At 36.2% G+C, this 18,138-nt stretch overlaps 1 protein-coding gene across 1 annotated transcript in view; it reads right to left on the bottom strand.

Moving 5' to 3' along the window:
* VAV3 (vav guanine nucleotide exchange factor 3) overlaps nt 1–18,138 on the bottom strand; it is a 146,391-nt gene that overhangs the window by 20,536 nt on the left and 107,717 nt on the right. Inside the window, exons 20-22 of the mRNA XM_057364284.1 lie at nt 8,330–8,466; nt 4,612–4,677; nt 1,514–1,548 (exon numbers count right to left, since the gene is read on the bottom strand). Coding sequence (XP_057220267.1) covers nt 1,514–1,548; nt 4,612–4,677; nt 8,330–8,466 — 238 coding nt within the window. The remainder of the gene's footprint in view (nt 1–1,513; nt 1,549–4,611; nt 4,678–8,329; nt 8,467–18,138) is intronic.

Below are 18,138 nucleotides of genomic sequence, written 5' to 3'. Positions count from 1 at the left end.
ATCTGGTTTATCTGAATCATTTGTTTTAAGTGAAACAATACAACAGTGGTCCAGAACTTTGAACCTCCTTGAGTTCTAGGGAGATTTATCTTAACAGAATGGACAATCAGCCACCAGAGGTAGATGAGGTCAAAAACAGAACCACATGAAAAYTTGGTACTTACACAAAGAGAGTATTTTATGTGGTTTCATAATTATGCACAACCTCTAACAGTTAAAATACGTGTATACCCAACATCCAGAGGAAAAACAAAACAGCCAAAAACATCCAAATCTGAGAATGCCAATGCTAAGTATTGAAAGCAAAGACAAATAAATCACTGATTCTGCAGCCTGACTGCCTAAGCAGATTTGTGCCCTTGCTCTGCCTTGCTGGTTTGCGWAGGACATCATGAGAGGCTGTCAGTAGACATTTATTTGCAAAACTAGAGGTTAAACTGTTAATTGGGGAAAGTGACCTAGCTTCCAGGGAAATTATGCTTATCTTACCATTTTACAAAGTAGCCTAAAGGCAGTCACCACCACAGACCACCACTATGTAAAATTTYACACTAATACATTACTACCAATTAGAAAGGAGCTTTAAGTTAAAAATATAATAGTTCTTTATTAGAAATCCATAAAAGATAAAGACTAATAATAAGCTCTCTTCTAACAAAATTATAAATAGAGCAAATGTTAGAAATTAATTCAAACTACATATTTTCAATATTAAACATTCTATTTGGCTTGTTACAAAAAAATCAGTATTTGTTTAGGTATGATCCTGATTTCACTTTGGCAAGTTAGAGGGAACCAGAACTCATGTCTAAAGGACMAAGCATAAAATCAGTGAAAGGACACAAGTGATGCTCACTCTGCTCTCTCAGAATAACCATGTCTTTTCAAGAAACCAGCTGAGTTACTGTGAGGAGTTCACACACTTCATAAACCCCACATCAGCAGTGGTTGCAGTTTTGAAACACCATCTTTATCAGTCAGSAAGCTTGGAAGAGACCTCCAAGATTCACCCAAACCAACCATCAACCTGGCAGCACCATAGACACCCCTAAACCACATCCCCACGTATCCCCACTTTTATCTCTACAGTTGTAATGTTGCTGGGGTCTTTTAAGGAAATGCAGAGTTATTTGTGATACAAGATATGTTTAACATTTTTCACTCCTTTACTCACTTAATGTGTAATATATACTACCATGCTTCAAATTATGCAATATATGTAATATATACATATTATGTAATATATTCTACCATGCTTCATCTCTTATTATTCTATTTCAGACATCTGGGACTAAGGCTCAGACTTGTAAACAAAATGTCAAAATCCTTAAGCACTTTATTATATGAGAAATGCTTTTAAGCAATACATGGTATTGCTTTCCCAAACTACTACACAATGTCTTCTTCTGAAGCCTAGAAAGGTTAAACCAGTATAATTTAAGTTGTAGTAAACACAGTTGCCTTGTGTGATTGCCTCTTTCAGAGATTCTTGTAAGCCAAGACAGGGACTTACCACAGTTGTGAAGAGTAGTCTACTGGTTTAGGAACCTAGGGTATCAAAAGATACAATGAATGAGGATCAAAATTTTTTTTTCTAAAAAACAGCAATTTGTTCACATTGATTTAACTGACAATATCCAGATGATCTAATTCGTCTACAAGTCTGGTTTTTTTAAAAGTAGTCATAATAAAGGACAAATATTCCATATAGTTCTGAAAGCAGTACAGAATAAGCTTTTTTCTTCTGTGACAGTTTGTTTTGGGTATTTTTACTTCACAGAACTGTTCAAAGCTTTTCTGACAATGCCTATATTCAAATTTCATACACAAAATAGCTCAATGCTATGTATTGCTGAAATGTGCAACAAATTTACAGAAACATATAAATTCATTTCATGTATTCAGGGTTGCCTGGCTGTCTACTGGGAAATATGGTCTATAATCTTCTGAAGGATCTGAGAATTTTTACAACTGTTATTGCATGACATCATTAATTCCTTGTTATTTGACATGGGYAACTCTTGTACTGTATCTTGGTAAGCATGTAATTTGATTCTGAAATTAAATTTAAACAGGCAAACTGCAATCAGCTTGCAAAACGGATGTTATATGTACACAAACATATGCATTGATAATGTTTATTCATGCACAAGATGCATGCACAGTATAGCAATTCCTATGAAAATCAGCATTTCATCTTGATCGCTTCCCATTAGTGTATGATAACTGAGTATTACCCTACTCTTCTAAAAAATGTGTGAAAATGCACAGTGCTGAGTAACTGATTTTAACAAAAGCATTAATCTCACAGACTTAAAATTTAAGGTCATATATTCTTAGACAAGCAAATGTGTTTTGTTTTATTTTCCTTCAAGTTAAACCTTCAAGAATGTTTTATTTTCTGGACTCCAACAGAAAGGAAATTACAGTAACATCCTTCTCACAATTTTTTATTCCTGATAGAGGGAATGTCTTCAAAAGAGACCTCCAAAAACAAATCAAGTCAGGAAAATATTATTATAAAGGCCTATAAAAAGTTTTTACATGTTGCTAGATATTATTAAATATTTTGAATCTATCAAGTAGTGCTAATAAGTTTTAAAAAATATAAAAATTCACTGAGGGTTTAAGTCCATGCTCCAACACAGTTAAATGATAGATGAGTAGCCCCTTTCATGAATTTTGAATGGATAAATGTATTTACATAACAAGTGTTGTTCATTGTCACAAAAAAGGGTAAAAWCAAATGTTATTCCAGAAGCTCTTGCCTCATGCTGTGCTTGTATCCAATGCCTCTACAGAAATTAGAAAAATGGAGGAAAGCTGGGAAGAAACAGATATTACTCATGTAGTGCATAAAATGTCTGCTGACATAYACTACTTATTTTAAAGGGAAAAAATTGTTTATAGGTACATCTGTGAAAAGTCTGGAATATAGATATTCTAGAGCTCAGCAGTTTTTCATTCAATATTCATTCCTAAAGTCTTCTGATATATGGATTTTATGCTGTTTCTGGGCATTTTTATATCAGATGGTTGTAAAGACTGTTAGACTTAATAATAACAGTAAAAGTTATAGCATGTTTAAAACCCGATTGATGTTTCAGTATCTTTAACTGCATCATTTATCATAATAAGATGTTTATATTTCATCCTTCCAACTTAACAGTGGTGAAGCATCAATTTTTCYTTTTGTTCTGATCACGACACCAGTTTGTAACACTTCATGAATAATATTTATTCATTCTGTAAAACTGTTATTTCCAATACTCCTCTAAATAGTGTATTTTAAATTTAGCAGAAAGCTTTACCATTAGAAAGAGACCTTTACAACATGCCAGCAACATTTTTCCTAACTTCAGATGTTTCACTGCCTGTGCTTTTAAAGTATATTGCTGATTCCTAAAAATGCTGCTGCAGTTGCTGTCAATGACACTTCGCAATGACTGACAGAGTCACTGACAGTGACACCATAGAACGGGAAATCCACACTTGAACAATAACCAAGGAGTGGGAAATTCACAAATTTAACAATAAGCAAAGGGTGGAGGGATGAAAGCTAATTTTACACAACAATTTCACCATTTTTTCAGATTTGCCCTCTCACCCAATCTAATACAACTTGTACCTACAAATATTCTGTGCATTCCTCTTCAGACAAAATTCTGGAAACCTAGGGTKCTAAAGATKCCTTATGGTATTCTAATGTACTTAKACTCTTTGGGATCACATGTATACTTGTTCTGGAAACCAAGGCACAATAAAAGCCCCAAAGGCATATCAAAATGCAGCTACTAAGAACTGGTCCCACCTACTTATAAAAGCCATTTAAGTGGCATATCTTGATTCCTGTAACTGTTGTGAACCAGGGTAAAATAAGTGAAAACTGTCTTCAAGCAAAGTAAGGAATAGGATTCATTATAGAGTTTACAGGTTTTCATCAATTAACCTCAACAAAGGAGCCCTGTAACCTGATGCACACTGTTTCAGAGGGCAGAGAAGGAGCAAGTGCAGAGTAAATTAATATATCATCACATCTGTACATAAAACTCTTGAGTATATATTATAAAATTATTTTCTTACTACTTTCCTGAACTTTTCTACATTGAGAAAATTCTTATGTGAAATAAAGACAGCTAAAAGCCTAAAGAAAGAGGAAAATTTATCAAGCAGTCAGAATCCAAAGTTTTATATTAGTTTTACAATTTTTAAACTCACTACTTAGGGTGTAATCCCTCTTTCTAACCCAAAGTGACTGGGGAACAGATTAGAGCCACAGCATTCTCACCTTCCTGCTGGAGAAGGAAGAAAGTGCACTTTCACATAAAATGTATTTGATCTACACTCTGGAAACTCTTCAGGCAGTTCAATTTATTAAAATTCCCAAAAGTTAAACCTGCTTATCAAACTTGTTTTCCTGACATGTCCTACTTACATCCAATAACCAAAAGTATTAGAATGCTCCATTTTAAGCAACACTGAACATATCAATGAAAGCAGAAAGAAACTAGAAACAAAATTATCTTTGGAAGGAACGATTAATCTTGATGAACTAATGAACTAGGTAGCTTTCCTGTAAGGCAGCAAACAGAACTAAACAATTGAACTTACACACGGGCTGGGTTTTACTGTGTCACTTGGGAAGAATCCAAGCTCTCCTGTCGTTAGATTTCTTCCCTAAAAAAAAAAAAAAAATCCATTTTTGAGACATAACTGGGATTAACAGTAAACAATAATACATGCACAGGGATTAGGGACAATAAGTATATCCAAGAGTCTGTTCAAATAAAGAGTTGCTCAACATTTCTGAGGGTTTTGTTATTGTTTTGTTGGGGGGTTTAAGATAATTAAGTAATAATTATAATTGATAGATCTGAAAGCTCTGAGAGATGAGAGGCAAGAAGGGAGCTCAGAGACTGGGATGTGATTCCCAGTCCTGTCAATGTCTGCCAGTGTTCTGTTATCTTCATTAATGTTAATTATCTCCTTTCAAATTACTTCCTCCTCAGCTGGCATTCTACAGAAAGCTGCCACGCTGCAGATCCCCTAAATGCCCACACCCCCATGCAGTGGAGGCTGCAGCACCYGAGAGATCAAAGTCCAGGGGGAATTCAGATCCAGTGATCCAACAGCCCAACCAGACACTTAGATCAGCATTCCCATAAGCGATGCAATCAATGGCAATCGATTGGGCAGGAGGATAAGAACAGAATTAATGATGAATTTCTGTCTGTGAGGTACTGACATGCTGCAGATGAATCCACACAACTGGAGACCAGGAGCAGAAACATCCAGCAGGGCCTACACTGAGCCTCTTCTGCAGCACAACTGCTGACCCCACAAAGTGCAGCACCACCAATTCACTCCAGGCTTGGGTACTCCTTACTTTGGGTCCCCAAAAGGGACCTCAGCATCACAAATCCACACATCAGCAGCTCACACACAGTTCAACACCAACCAAGCTCTCCTGAAGAACATCTTAAAAACATCTTTTTATTCCTAGTAATATTYGACCGTGACCACACATTTCAGAGTGGAACACAGCACATAGCTAAAATTTCTGAATGCAGATTCATAAAATGAAGGCATCAAAATGTGTATTTTGGCAAATAAATGTTTTAACTGATTTTTTAAAAGCACATAAATACTTAACCTCCATTAAATGTAATATACTGACTGTAAAGATAATTTACTCTCACCATTTGGCAATGAAATTAAGCATGAGTAGTTTACAAGCATTAAAACCTTGCAAATTACATTTCTTTTTTATTTTTGATGGCACACCTGCAACGTAAAAAATTTAAAAGGGAAAAATCTTCATAAACAGACATGAAATTTCTTCAGGGTTTTAGTTCATTTTATTTCTTGAACACTAAATCTGTAATTCTACCATTACACCACCACAGAAAACATTACTCAGAAAATTCAATAGAGTGGAGCTGAATATTAAAAAAAAAATGAAAAAATAAAAAGCTTTCTTTGATTGGTGCTATCCTAAACACATAAATGAGTGCACCATTTTCCATGGGAGATCATTATACAATTTATCACACACAGGTAGGTGCATCTTTCCCAAACATACAGAGAAGTGCAGAGGAGAGGGAAAAGCAGGTAGGCAGTAYTCAAGTCAAACATGCTTTATAACAGGGATATTTAAAATAAGAGTTATGTGCCAACAAGTGACAATCTTACAGATTTGAACCTGTGCTCAGCAAAGCTGCCTTGCCCCCTTTTCACATCATCTGCTTGAATACAGGCTACCCTTTGCAAACATACATTCTATTCACTCCAAAACATAAATCCCTCTCAAGTATGAACTTAACTTTAAAGCAGAGCTCTGACACAGCCTGCCAGCTAAGTGATACTTCTCAATACCAATCACACCTGAATAGCAAGTGGTACCCCACTCAATAAGACAGACCAAACACTGAACAAAACATATTAATGTCTATCAGAGAACATTTGATTGCACTTCAGCAACARCTCAAGCACTGCTTAGTAATTTGAACTGCTTACTTGATGCGCTGTCAAGGATGAAAAAATTTTACTAAACCACACATACTTATCTATTACAACCCCTTGAATTTCTAAACTGAGCAACAGTCAACTTAGAAATCCATTGTAATGTTAGTCTTGYGGGTCAACTGTAAAATACCCTAAAATGCCTCCCTGAATAATTAAAGATTTTAATATAAATTGCATTTTGCAGGCTTTTTCTTAATATGCATTTTAAAATGAAGATGTCATTATAAGACTCAGAAAAATCTGTATTAAGCCGTCTGTGACGAGAAAAAAAAAATCCTGAATGATGCTAATGGAGATGACAATTTCCATTAGGATTCAAATCTATTACTAAGGCTTCTAGGGAAAAGCTTCACACACTTTCTGGTTTCTGCTAGTTAAACACAATGAGATTCTACCTAAATTCTTTAGCATGATAATCACATATAACCTCTAAGACAATTTCCAGTAGATTGAGTTGACAGATRTGTATGAACATGGCAAAAGAATCAGTCCCACACAGTGCCAGTAATTTTCTGTTTGTACTAATTGTATTAGTCAGATGATTACCTTCCAGCCAGTCCTAAGTCAAGAGCAGGGTTAAATGTTTCTCCAGGTCAAGACTCTAGACCCTGCCAAACMAAGTCCAACATACAAAACTGTACAGGCCAAACTCTGTCATTTGAAAATATTTCTTTTTAGTGTTGCAAAATACCCAAGGTCTGCTAAGWAACAGCCTGGAGGTGGTTTTGAGGGATTTTTAGGAGGGGGTAAGGTRGTTGGGTTACACCTATTTACATATTTTTTCAATAGATAAAGTAATTCTGTTGTTTATCACTTCCCCCGATTAAATGTTCAGGATGATACAGTGAGATAGGAAGAGTTCACTGATCCAGTCCTGAAGAGTTTGGAGAAGATTCCATCCTAACTGTAGCCAGAAAAACAAATGCCAAAAACAAAGTATGACCCAACTCATGAAAAAGACCAAGCAGATTTTATATTATATTCATTACCCTATTAAATCTTTAAAGAAAAAAAAAGAAAATCATGAAGACAAACACAGGAACTACAGTTCAAGAAGACAGATATTTTCAAGAACAACAGATAGTTGTTGTCCTATTAATCTCCTGAAAGATCTTCTGTTTGGCTCTAATTCCATCTATCCAATTATACAAACAATTAAGAAAGCAATCAAGAAAAATGAGACACTTTAATGCACTTATTGTAAAAGTGAATGCAAGTCAGCATTTCCCATGTTTATAGCTCTCAATTAAGAAGAAATTTTAGTAACAGAAGTAGTGATGTGAATCACATGACAGAAAATTTTGCCATCAATGGAATTTACTTTTCCCATGTATATAAAAAAACCCCTATCCTTAACTGACTTGAGTGGCATCAAGCAATTTAGGTGCACTTCTGTTTTGCAGAGCTAYTTCTCTTCCCTATAAATGTAACATTCACTAACTGGGTTTTGTCAATATAGCTCTTACTTCTGAGTTAGAGAACCAGAGACTGAAAACTCGCAAAACTTTGCTTTTTGTGCCAAACACTCTCCTTAACTCTTACAATTTCACTAGGATTGCCACCAATGTCATCTTCTTGCAGATTTATTCACTGCAACTTTTACTTTGAGGTTGCAAGAATKAAACTTTACACTATATAGGAACTACAGACAATCTTAAAGCAAAACTTGTATTGACATTTATTTGGATAAACCACAAAGAATTTTCTTGTTGTTCAAGAAGAAAGAAGTTACGAGAGCAATATATCAATAAGAAGTTGACATCTGGACAAAGAGAATACAGCCATTTGCTAAATGATACAGTACCTGCCAAAATAAGCTATGTGCATCTCCTCTAATTAGTTCAATAGTGTCCCCAATCTGGATGTGCAATGGTGGGCCATCTTGTGCTGCTGGCTGTGGTATTCCACTGTAGTTCCGAATTACTTGCATTTTTGGTAAACCTGAAAAAACAAACAAAAAATCCAAAAAACATTAAAAAATCAGAAATAAACAAACAGAGGAAAAAAAAACATAAGCCAGAATCTACCTTTACTTAATGACAATCTATAGAATCTGAAAACCAAGACAGCAATCGCGCAAAGAAACCCTGTGACTCTAGCAGGTACATGACTAAGGCACTGGAACTTAGTACTATAGCAAGCACAACCAAATAGAAAATATATACTTTGCAAAAACATCTCTATCCTCCTTTCTTCTAGGGGTGAAGTTGAYTTCACGCCCATGAAGACTCTTCCCTGTACATGTGCCTCCCTAGCTCTGCACAGGGTTCAATATTAAGGCTATCTCTAYAGTTCAAGGCACAGATTGAATTAGTATTAAAGACACCAAGATGGATCATCTGGTCTGCCTTCGAACAGTATTACCAAAAACCTACAGGCCACATGAACRTGGCCAAGAGAGTCAGGATCACAATTCTTTTAGGTTTCTCACAATACCTTTTTTTTTTTTTTTCTTTAATTTCAGGTTATGAAAGTACTTCTGGGTACATGTAGCATAGCCTGGATCAATTGAAAGTTTCATTTTCAAGACAAGAACTCTAAAGACACACTACTCCCTTCATATCAATACCGGCTGTATCTAGACAACTAAGCTGTGTTGGGTTTTTCTTGTCTGATTGGTTTTTTATGGTTGGTTTGTTTGTTTTTTTTTTAAGGGAGCAATCCACTTCCTGAGACACAAAATATTTTTCCCAAATATGACCCTGCTTGCTTGCACAAAGAACTAAAGCATTGTTTGTAACTACAGTTCAAGAACCCTCCACAGGCTTTTATCAAATGGGGAGTGGGGGATTTCAGTCAGAAGATCAAACTGTGGATAATGTAACCCCATGGTCTTATAACTTTGGTGGACTTTTTTTTAAAAAAAACCCAACCTTTTAAGCATTATGGACAGCTAGAGTATTGCAATCAATGAGTGTGCTCTGATATTACAAGAATACTCAAAATCAGTGAAGCACCACCCACTCCATAACAAACATATTAAAGATTTAGGGACTTCTGGAAAAGCATTTTTGCACTCTATTTACTGCCAAGGAAAGCATTTTATCACAACAGATCTATTTTTAATTACTCTCCCTCTATCTGTAAAAAAAAAAAWTRCACAGTAATTTTCCTGATTTTAAYTGAACATGGGAYTTTAAAAATCACAAACATTAAGTGGGCAAATCAATTTAAAATCTTAACCAGAAAGTTTTTGGTTAAGTAACAGTTTTGCAAGAATGCACAGTAATAAATACAGGTAAGAGTGAAAGCCTGCAAAGTCAAGGTTGCTGGGCTGCCATATTTAACAGAGTTCTTGCTGGAARGTCATTCTAACAACAAAGGATCAGCAGATTATTTCTGTTGCAAGATCACTACCGTAATTTAGGTGGCAATAAACATAAATATCCATGATCTCCTCTAAATTGCACWAAACATGAAAGAGATCACCTTCAATAATTACTACTCTCTGTATTAATGAACAAAYACTAATTCCAACTGCTGATGAAACATTAAGCAAAGTAATTCCAGCTCTTAAGTTACTCAACCCAAATGACACCTTAACTTTWACTGTTTCTGCAAGTTATCTGGCATAACTTAAAATAAGCACCCAATTACTGGTAAGCCATTATTCCACTTAGGCAAATACTAGACYTTGCTTTGTTTCTCAACTGAAGACTTTCATGCTTTCAAATACTGATTCAGCATCAACCAATGTTTCATGCACTGCATGGCAAATTSAAGTAATGCTGCATACAAGTGTCTGCTGAAAGCTGACAACTTTGTCCTAATGCAAGRAAACCCCCATCAGAATATGAGTTATGGTTCTGCATATGTGATGAATRAACTGTAAGCATGTACTCATCTTACAAATGTACTTGGACATCAAAAYAAATGCACAAAAAATTATTCACATTATGAAACTTTGTATTGGGTGATTTAGTTTATCACATTTTTAGGGTGCAGTTATAATATCATTAAAACCCCACCCTTAGATTGATCTTATCAGAAGATACTCATGAAATAGTCTTCTACTTTTCAATGAAAATCCTGGTGGTTTTTTAAGATACTATACTGCTTAAATTATTAAGCATAAATAAAAGTACTTTTTATTTCTGTTCCACCGGTAATTACAATTATTGCCTTCTATGAAAACCAGGGCAAGAGAAGTATGGAAAAAAAGGAAAAMTTGTGCTGTATCAACTAGCAGAATTATTGCGAAAGGTAACATAGAAGTAATCCTATTAAAACATATTGTGTAGAATTCAGTACACTTAATTCTGTTAAATCCAATGGCAATTCTGATTATAAAGTAACCTTAGCAGACACAGTGTTGGGAGATTTGATGTAACATCTCTTGACATCACTACAAATAATCCTATAATTCAAATAGGCTTTTGGGTTACAGACTTAATGGAGTTCAATTATCTTGCTTCAGATCCCTCCTTAAAACTTGTTTGTTGTAATGCCTACAAAAGTGTGATAGTTACTGTGCTCATCTGCTTGCTGCAGCTGGTCTCTACTATGGTGATCAACAGATCTTATTTTTCTATTGTAAAATCACTGCCTATTTTATCCAGTCGCTGTCTTCAGCCTGCTTAGGAGTTGTTTGTGCTCAGCGTTGTCACTGCTGTGAATACACACTGCCCAGCATAATGTATGTGAATGTGTAACACAGATTCACATAAACCAGCACCTGAATAATGGGGATACATGGCTAGGAATCCAGTGGGCAACAATACCCAGTAACCAATGACATTGCAACTTAAACTTTTTTTTTTTAAATCAGTTTTTCCAGAAACTAAAGTCTAAATGAAATCTTTGAACAAATCAATCAATCAAAAACAAATACATGTTATTCTGCAACAGTTAAATATTCCATGGAAAAGTGCTCTTCTCACAGAACTTCCCTYATATCACCACTAAGCATGGAAGAAATAAAGAGGGTACAGAAAAGTTACTAAGTTGAGGTACAAAAGTCAAAAAGCTCCAAACGGAGGCTCAACTCCTTTTTCACGATGTAATTACAAATTTGACTATAGTAGCTCAGAAAGAGTTTAGCATGTGTACATTGAGCTGGTGTTCCTTTAATTGGACAGAAACTGGTCAGCCTTCATCTCCTAACACAGATAAAGGACACTGGGGYGTGATGGATCAAGATCTCTCCATTGTTAACACACCACCCATCTCAAACGATCTGTGAGTTTTCTAGCAAGCTTATCCTAAAGCAAGTTTTTTTGCTCCTTCTGYTCATTTTAGAATTCTATTCTCTGAGCATTTAGAATTGTGGTGGCTTTGGCTGAGATAACTTTGTTCAGAGAAGGTAGAATGAGGCTACACCTATGGTTTGAATTTGTGCGGAAAGCAGGATTTGCACGTACAATGTCAAAACCTTTTCTGTTTCTTGTACCACCCTGCCAATTGGCTGGAGGTGCACAAGAAGCTGGGAGGGGACACAGCTGGGACAGCTGGCCTCCAACTGACAAAGGGATAAGCCATTCCATATGACATCATGGTCAGGATGTAAAGTGGGCTGAAGGAACATGAGGCGTTTGGAGTGAAGGCATTTGCCTCCCCAAGTGACTGTTCCAAATGATGGAGACTCACTCACCTTGGGATAGCTGTACACCTGACTGGCCTGGGAATGTGGTGAATGAACTCCATATTTTGCCCTCCTTGCGTGTGCRGCTTTTGCTTTAGCTGTTAAACCGATCTATCTCAGCCCAAGAGTTTTCTCACCTTAGTGTTTTGTTCGTGGCTGGGGTTAAACCATGRGAAGAATCTTCTACTTTTCTGTGTAAATTAGTTCATGGCCAACTTACATCTAGAAACAGCAGTCTGCAAAGTTCTTCTCCTGCATTTATTTTCATACTATAGTTAAAGAGAGCAATCATACCCCTATTAACCTTCATTTTGCTTGCCTAAATGAGCCAAGTTCTTTTAGCTTCCTCTCAYAACAGAACAATTCCTCTGAGGCACTAAACCAACTGCTTTACAGAAGTTCAGACAGGCAAGATCTAGAATATTTTCTTGCCTATCTTGACATTTAATTTTTAATTGGCACATGGATTCATAGCAAATATACTCATTAAGGATCCTGAGGACTTGCTGTAATACAATAATGCAGACAAGATAAAATGGCATGTTAGAGAAACCTGAAATGCTTTAGAGTATAACTATGCATTATTTGTGAGAGGAACAGWATAGAACCTCTATGCATTAATGACTAAAATGTGAAAGATGATAAGCATTTAGAGACACTGCCACTGTGATGTACATAGCTGCAGSATTGACATTATCTGACCATTGAAGAAAACTTGTGGAAACGTATCTGGCACAAAAATGTTAATCATTAAGATGTCTGAAAGAAGATAAAATTCCAACATAAAGGACAAGGTCAGGATTTCATCCRTGCTTGCTCATCGTTAATGTTAAAAAACCCACTGGCTTCCATTAAATCAATTTTCCACATGACTAAGTTTTTTATCAGGAAACTTTCTAATTTCAAGATACTAAAGAGCCTGGTAGTTTCCAACATTGRAATCAAAAAGTAAACATCCAGTTACGACACCAATAAATAGCTGAAATTTACTTCACTTGAAAACCAGGAAAACCCCCAGTTTTCTAGAAAAGTCCTCATATCCAAGTTCTGGGTCACAGAACCATCATAAATTTATGATCTAAATTGTAGCTCATGAGAAAAACAGAAAGCATGACAGAGTCAAGATTTATAAAGTAGCAATTAGATTACATTATAGAAAAATAAAACCTTTCATAAGCCAAACCATTCGAGTATTTCATCTCATAATTATGAGTCATGGAAGGAGGCTACAATTTAGAATTAACATAGTAAATAATAACTTAGAATATGAAACAAAAAAAAAAAAGTAAAAACTACTTTTATTCCTTACAGCAGTTCTGCATTTCTAAACAACACTCAATGACCCTCAGAGTTTAATGCAGAGATTCAAAAATGCTATTTTTTGCTAACAACATGCATAATGCATGCCCTATTATGACCTCTATCTGTCAAAATTGATGCCAGAATCTGCTTTTTCCAAGCAAAGCAAAATGTGGTTTATGCTTTGGGCAGGGATCATTCTAACATACAAAATAATGACACAGCATATAGGAGAGCAGGGTTCAAAGGTSAATTTGTGGATGTACTTCATACTTGTCTGCATTAAACATCACTTCCTAGTTAATATGAAGAGTTTCATTTTCTCTGGGAAAAATACAGCTTAGTCACCAAATATTTATAACCCGATCCAAAGAAAAAAAAAACCAAAATAAACCCACTAATGCAACAGAATAAAGCCTGCTGACTTCATGAGCCTATGAATCTGAAACAGAATTTTACACTACAACATCCTGATGTATCCAGAATCCCAGGAAAATAACATTGTCTTTTATAAGGAAATTATATAAAGGGTCCCTAATTTTGTCCTTTCTTTCACCACAACAGCATTTTGGGTGTGTGTTTGGAACCTCTAAGCTTGCTTTAACCCTTTTTGGTCTCTATCTTTGTAGCGACAAAAATAGGGAATGCAGCTCTGCTGAAATAGGGAATGCAGTTCTGCTGAGAAGGTGACATTTAGTCATTGATAAACCTTTCCATAGCAAAGACCAGGAGGAATATTCCATCTGAAACCTCTAAGTAGGTACATCTCCATTCTTCAACCCGGAAGCAAAGGCTAAGTAAATCATGGCAGTATCTCATGGGATTAAATGTCCRAACAGTGGCCCACAGTGTCATGGATAAGTTAAACAGCAGAAACTAGAGACACAGGCGAAGGGGAAATCATACTGAAATAAAAGTGAAGAAATTTAAAATTAGTATTAGCACCACAATAAGCAAAATCAGAATGTGAACGTTTCAGAACAAGAAGCATAACTGCAAATAATAAAGTAACAAGGASTCACAATAAAAAGAGAAAAACAGATGGGTTGATAAGGACAGCAGTGTGAAGAACAGGTGGAATCATTATACCCAYAATCTGAGCATCCATGACACAAAATCACCAGCTTTGACACATTTTTTGGCAACATCTAGGTCCAACACTAATATTAAAAGCTAGTTATAGCAAAGCTCTAATCTGAGCATGGGCTRTATGAAAACAAAGTCCTTTGCCATTCTCTGCCTGTTCTTCCAATCAGCTCTGCTAGGCTCACTGTTTAGAATTCCTGTTCCTAATAATTTTATTGCAGACTTAACAGTAAACTTGATTCTTCTCTCTTGCATTTATCAGGAGAGGAGCTTCTCAATTCCTCATCAGTGTCACCTACCTCCACAATCAGTGGAAGTCAGTGGCTTTGTACAGTTACTGCCAAGGCAAAACTTGTCTAGAAGGCCTTCTCAGCTGGTGAGGAGACATGAGAAAAGCAACACTACTAATCACTCAGAAAAATCCACTTGCACTCAGTTTCTGAGGCTGTCTATTAATGCCTCAAAAGAGACTAGGCTGGRGTGGGGTTTTTTAACTWACAACACAAATTACAGAACTCAAAKACATGCAAGATGCCAGCACAGTCTGTTAAGTGCACTCTTCAGAGTGGCAATAATTTAAATAATTACTATTTGACAAAATTAACACAGTAAGCACACAGATATGCCTCAAAGAAGATATTTTAATTGAACTTCTAATACTTCCAGTCTTAAGTCATTATTTTTGTATGTCATATTAATTAGAAGTTCTAATTTTAGACATTGCTTTTAAGCCTTACATTCATAAAATCAYAGAATGGGCTGAGTTGGAAGGAACTTCAATGAYCATCTCATTCCAACCTTCCTRCCASAAGCAGAGACACTTTCCATTGGAATATGTTGCTCAAAKCCCCATCCAACCTGGCCCTGAACATTTCCAGGATGGGGCACCCACAGCTTCTCTGGGCAACCTRAGCCAGTGCCTCTCCATCCTCAAAGCAAAGAACTGCACCTTCCCTCTTCCACTGCAAAGGCAGGATRGCTGAAATGCTGACAGTGCCTGAGACTCAGGAATATTCCACTTGTCTTCTCCACTTTGAGTACTGTTCAATTAAGTCTGTCATATGATTAACCACAACTCCGGAGTTCAGCACTTGACTCAATTTTCAAGTCAAAAAACTACACAAGGCTGATTATTAAAACATTTATCAGCTACCATGAGCCTTAACTTCAATATGTAAGTTTCTGCTTAAGTAAAGCAGCCCTTTCATCCATAAACAGAGACCTCACAACACTGGGGCAATAGGGGGAGAAGGATGTAGAAGGGGGAAAAAAAATCTTCACTACCTCGTAAGTCAGATGACAAATCTGTAATGCACTCCAATCTACRTCTGATAAACATTCACATTTCTCTTTCACTTCAACAAAAATTGAAGATTTAAAGACTGACATGCTCCAGAACCCATAGCATTACAGGAAAAAAAACCTTTTTTTTTTTTTCCTCAGTCCTAGCCCTTTCTGTCACTGTCCKCCCTCTCTTCCAACAACTGTTTCCTTCTGAAGAACATTACTGAAACAGGATTTGGGGTTCCCTCTAGTCCTTTACTACCTGTCAAACGTATAGCCCTTCAAAGATTCAATTTTTCCACCATTTCTCCTTAATACTGCATATAAAAATTGTATTCTTGGCAGAGACCTCTGCAAAARTGGTCAACCATCAACCAAAATGAAGATGTGTGGGAGGAAAAAATCTGTCTGYTAACAGTCTGATCAACAACTTGTTATGAGAAACAGAAAAACGCCACATCTCAGGAAATCCTTGTGCTTTCTCAGGTTTTGTAGATCAGGTTTTTGCTAATTGGATCATTAGCAAAAAGCCCTCTGATAAGTGGCTGTGTCTCCATTTTCCAGTTAATATCCAAATAAAACTTGGAACTACACTGCAGATCATTGCAGTTCATTACAAGGAAAATGAACAAGTCTAGCAATGTTAATTTACAAAGTTGCATTTTTGAAAGTGTGAGSTCTGATCTATTTCTACACTTTTTTKATATATTACAGTAGTTTCTACAGCTTGGAAACCAATGCATAGACAAATGGTCACCTTCCCCTGCTCTGAACATCAGTATGGGACCTCACCCAAAAACCTTTGCCAGCAAAGGTTTTTTRAGGCTAACTATGCTTAGTGACAATATGGGCAGCATTAATAAAATAAGCAACATGGGAGCATGGACATTCACTGAGATGAACACTCCCCTCTCAGTAGGTGTTTTAAATTCGCAAGTCTTCCACGTCAAGGTGAGCTTAGTTCTCCTATAAATACAGAACTTATTTTGATCAGAAATAAGAAATTCAGCGAAGAAAATCGAGAAAGCAAACAGAGTCACAGAAAACATTTTCTTGCTTCAGTCTTAAGCAGGGACATTTGCACATCGTGCCATTCATTTTAAGAAGCCTGGAAACTTGTCTCTGTGCAAGAACAAACTGGCACTACAAAAATGCTTCTGAAGARCCATGTTTTTAAACTTCAGAAGTCACAAGGGCTGCCTTTTGGGAAAGGAACAACCCTGTTCTTATCCAGATGACCAATGATCACTTGTCTCGCCCTTAAGGATGGTTCTGCTCGTAACTCTCAGAGATTCACTCCTGAGATTTAAATCCACTTTTGTGTCTCAAAACAGAAGCGAAAGAAACGGTGAAGATTTTGGGAAGTCAGGCAACAAAATGTTTCCAACACAAAATAAATATAAAAATTAGTCCAGTACACCACTGAAATAATCTACAAAAGCCAACCCAATCCCATTTATAAGCAAGCAAGCATTTTCACAAGCTGGCCTAAGCATCTTTCAAACACTCAGCATTCCCATGCAGAACATACATTTGTCTTCGTAGAGCCACATTAATTCAAAAAACCTGAACATGCCCTAGATTGATAACTGCGGATCGCAAATGCAAGGAAGTATTCCATCTAAAACAACAGAAATTTCTTGTACTAYTCCAAAATCATATCTTAATTTTTTTACTCAAACCCAGCTAATTTCTCAAAAGGAGGACTCTCTCCATGACTACACTGAAAGAGAGCAGAACACTAAGAAAGTCACTTCATAAAGATCATTGCCACATACTTTTTGTGATTAATTAAGAGTGAAAACTATTTTTCTTTCACTGACACACACTGGTCTCCCTTTCACAGCAGGTTTACCTCCACACAAGTGTTAAGGACAAGCTCTTGTATTTTGTACAATTTTAACTTCCAATGTTTATTCAGGCAATTACCTCTTACTTGGAGTGACCTGATACTTGTGAGAGTAAGGGATTTTGGAATTGCCTGGATTGCAAAGAGTCTCTGCACTTCGAACAAGCGCTAGAAATGGCTGAGCATTAMATGTTTCATGGGAATAAACTAAGAATAATCAGGTTCAAAAACACTTTGTTTTGACAAAGTAATGAAATCTCATCATTTCAATGTAGCTGAAGAGGKGAATTAGGGATATAAATTTTAAAAACCATGTTACCTCAAAAGTAAGAAGCTCCATTATTTTTTTTTTTTAAATTAAGCAAAATGGAGTTTTGGCATATAAACTTAGAAGTGTGGTACATGTGGTGCTGCTTTTTATAAAAGCACATGGTATGAAAATTAACCAGTGTTAATGATCACATCTTTTAATGTGATGCCACAGACAGGCATGGCATTCTAATCCGTGTATTTG

This window comes from Malurus melanocephalus, unplaced genomic scaffold (genome assembly GCF_030028575.1).
Source record: "Malurus melanocephalus ecotype Western Australia unplaced genomic scaffold, MMel_1.1 scaffold_37, whole genome shotgun sequence".
Taxonomy (NCBI): Eukaryota; Metazoa; Chordata; class Aves; order Passeriformes; family Maluridae; genus Malurus; species Malurus melanocephalus.
This window is presented reverse-complemented; position numbering and strand designations above follow the sequence as displayed.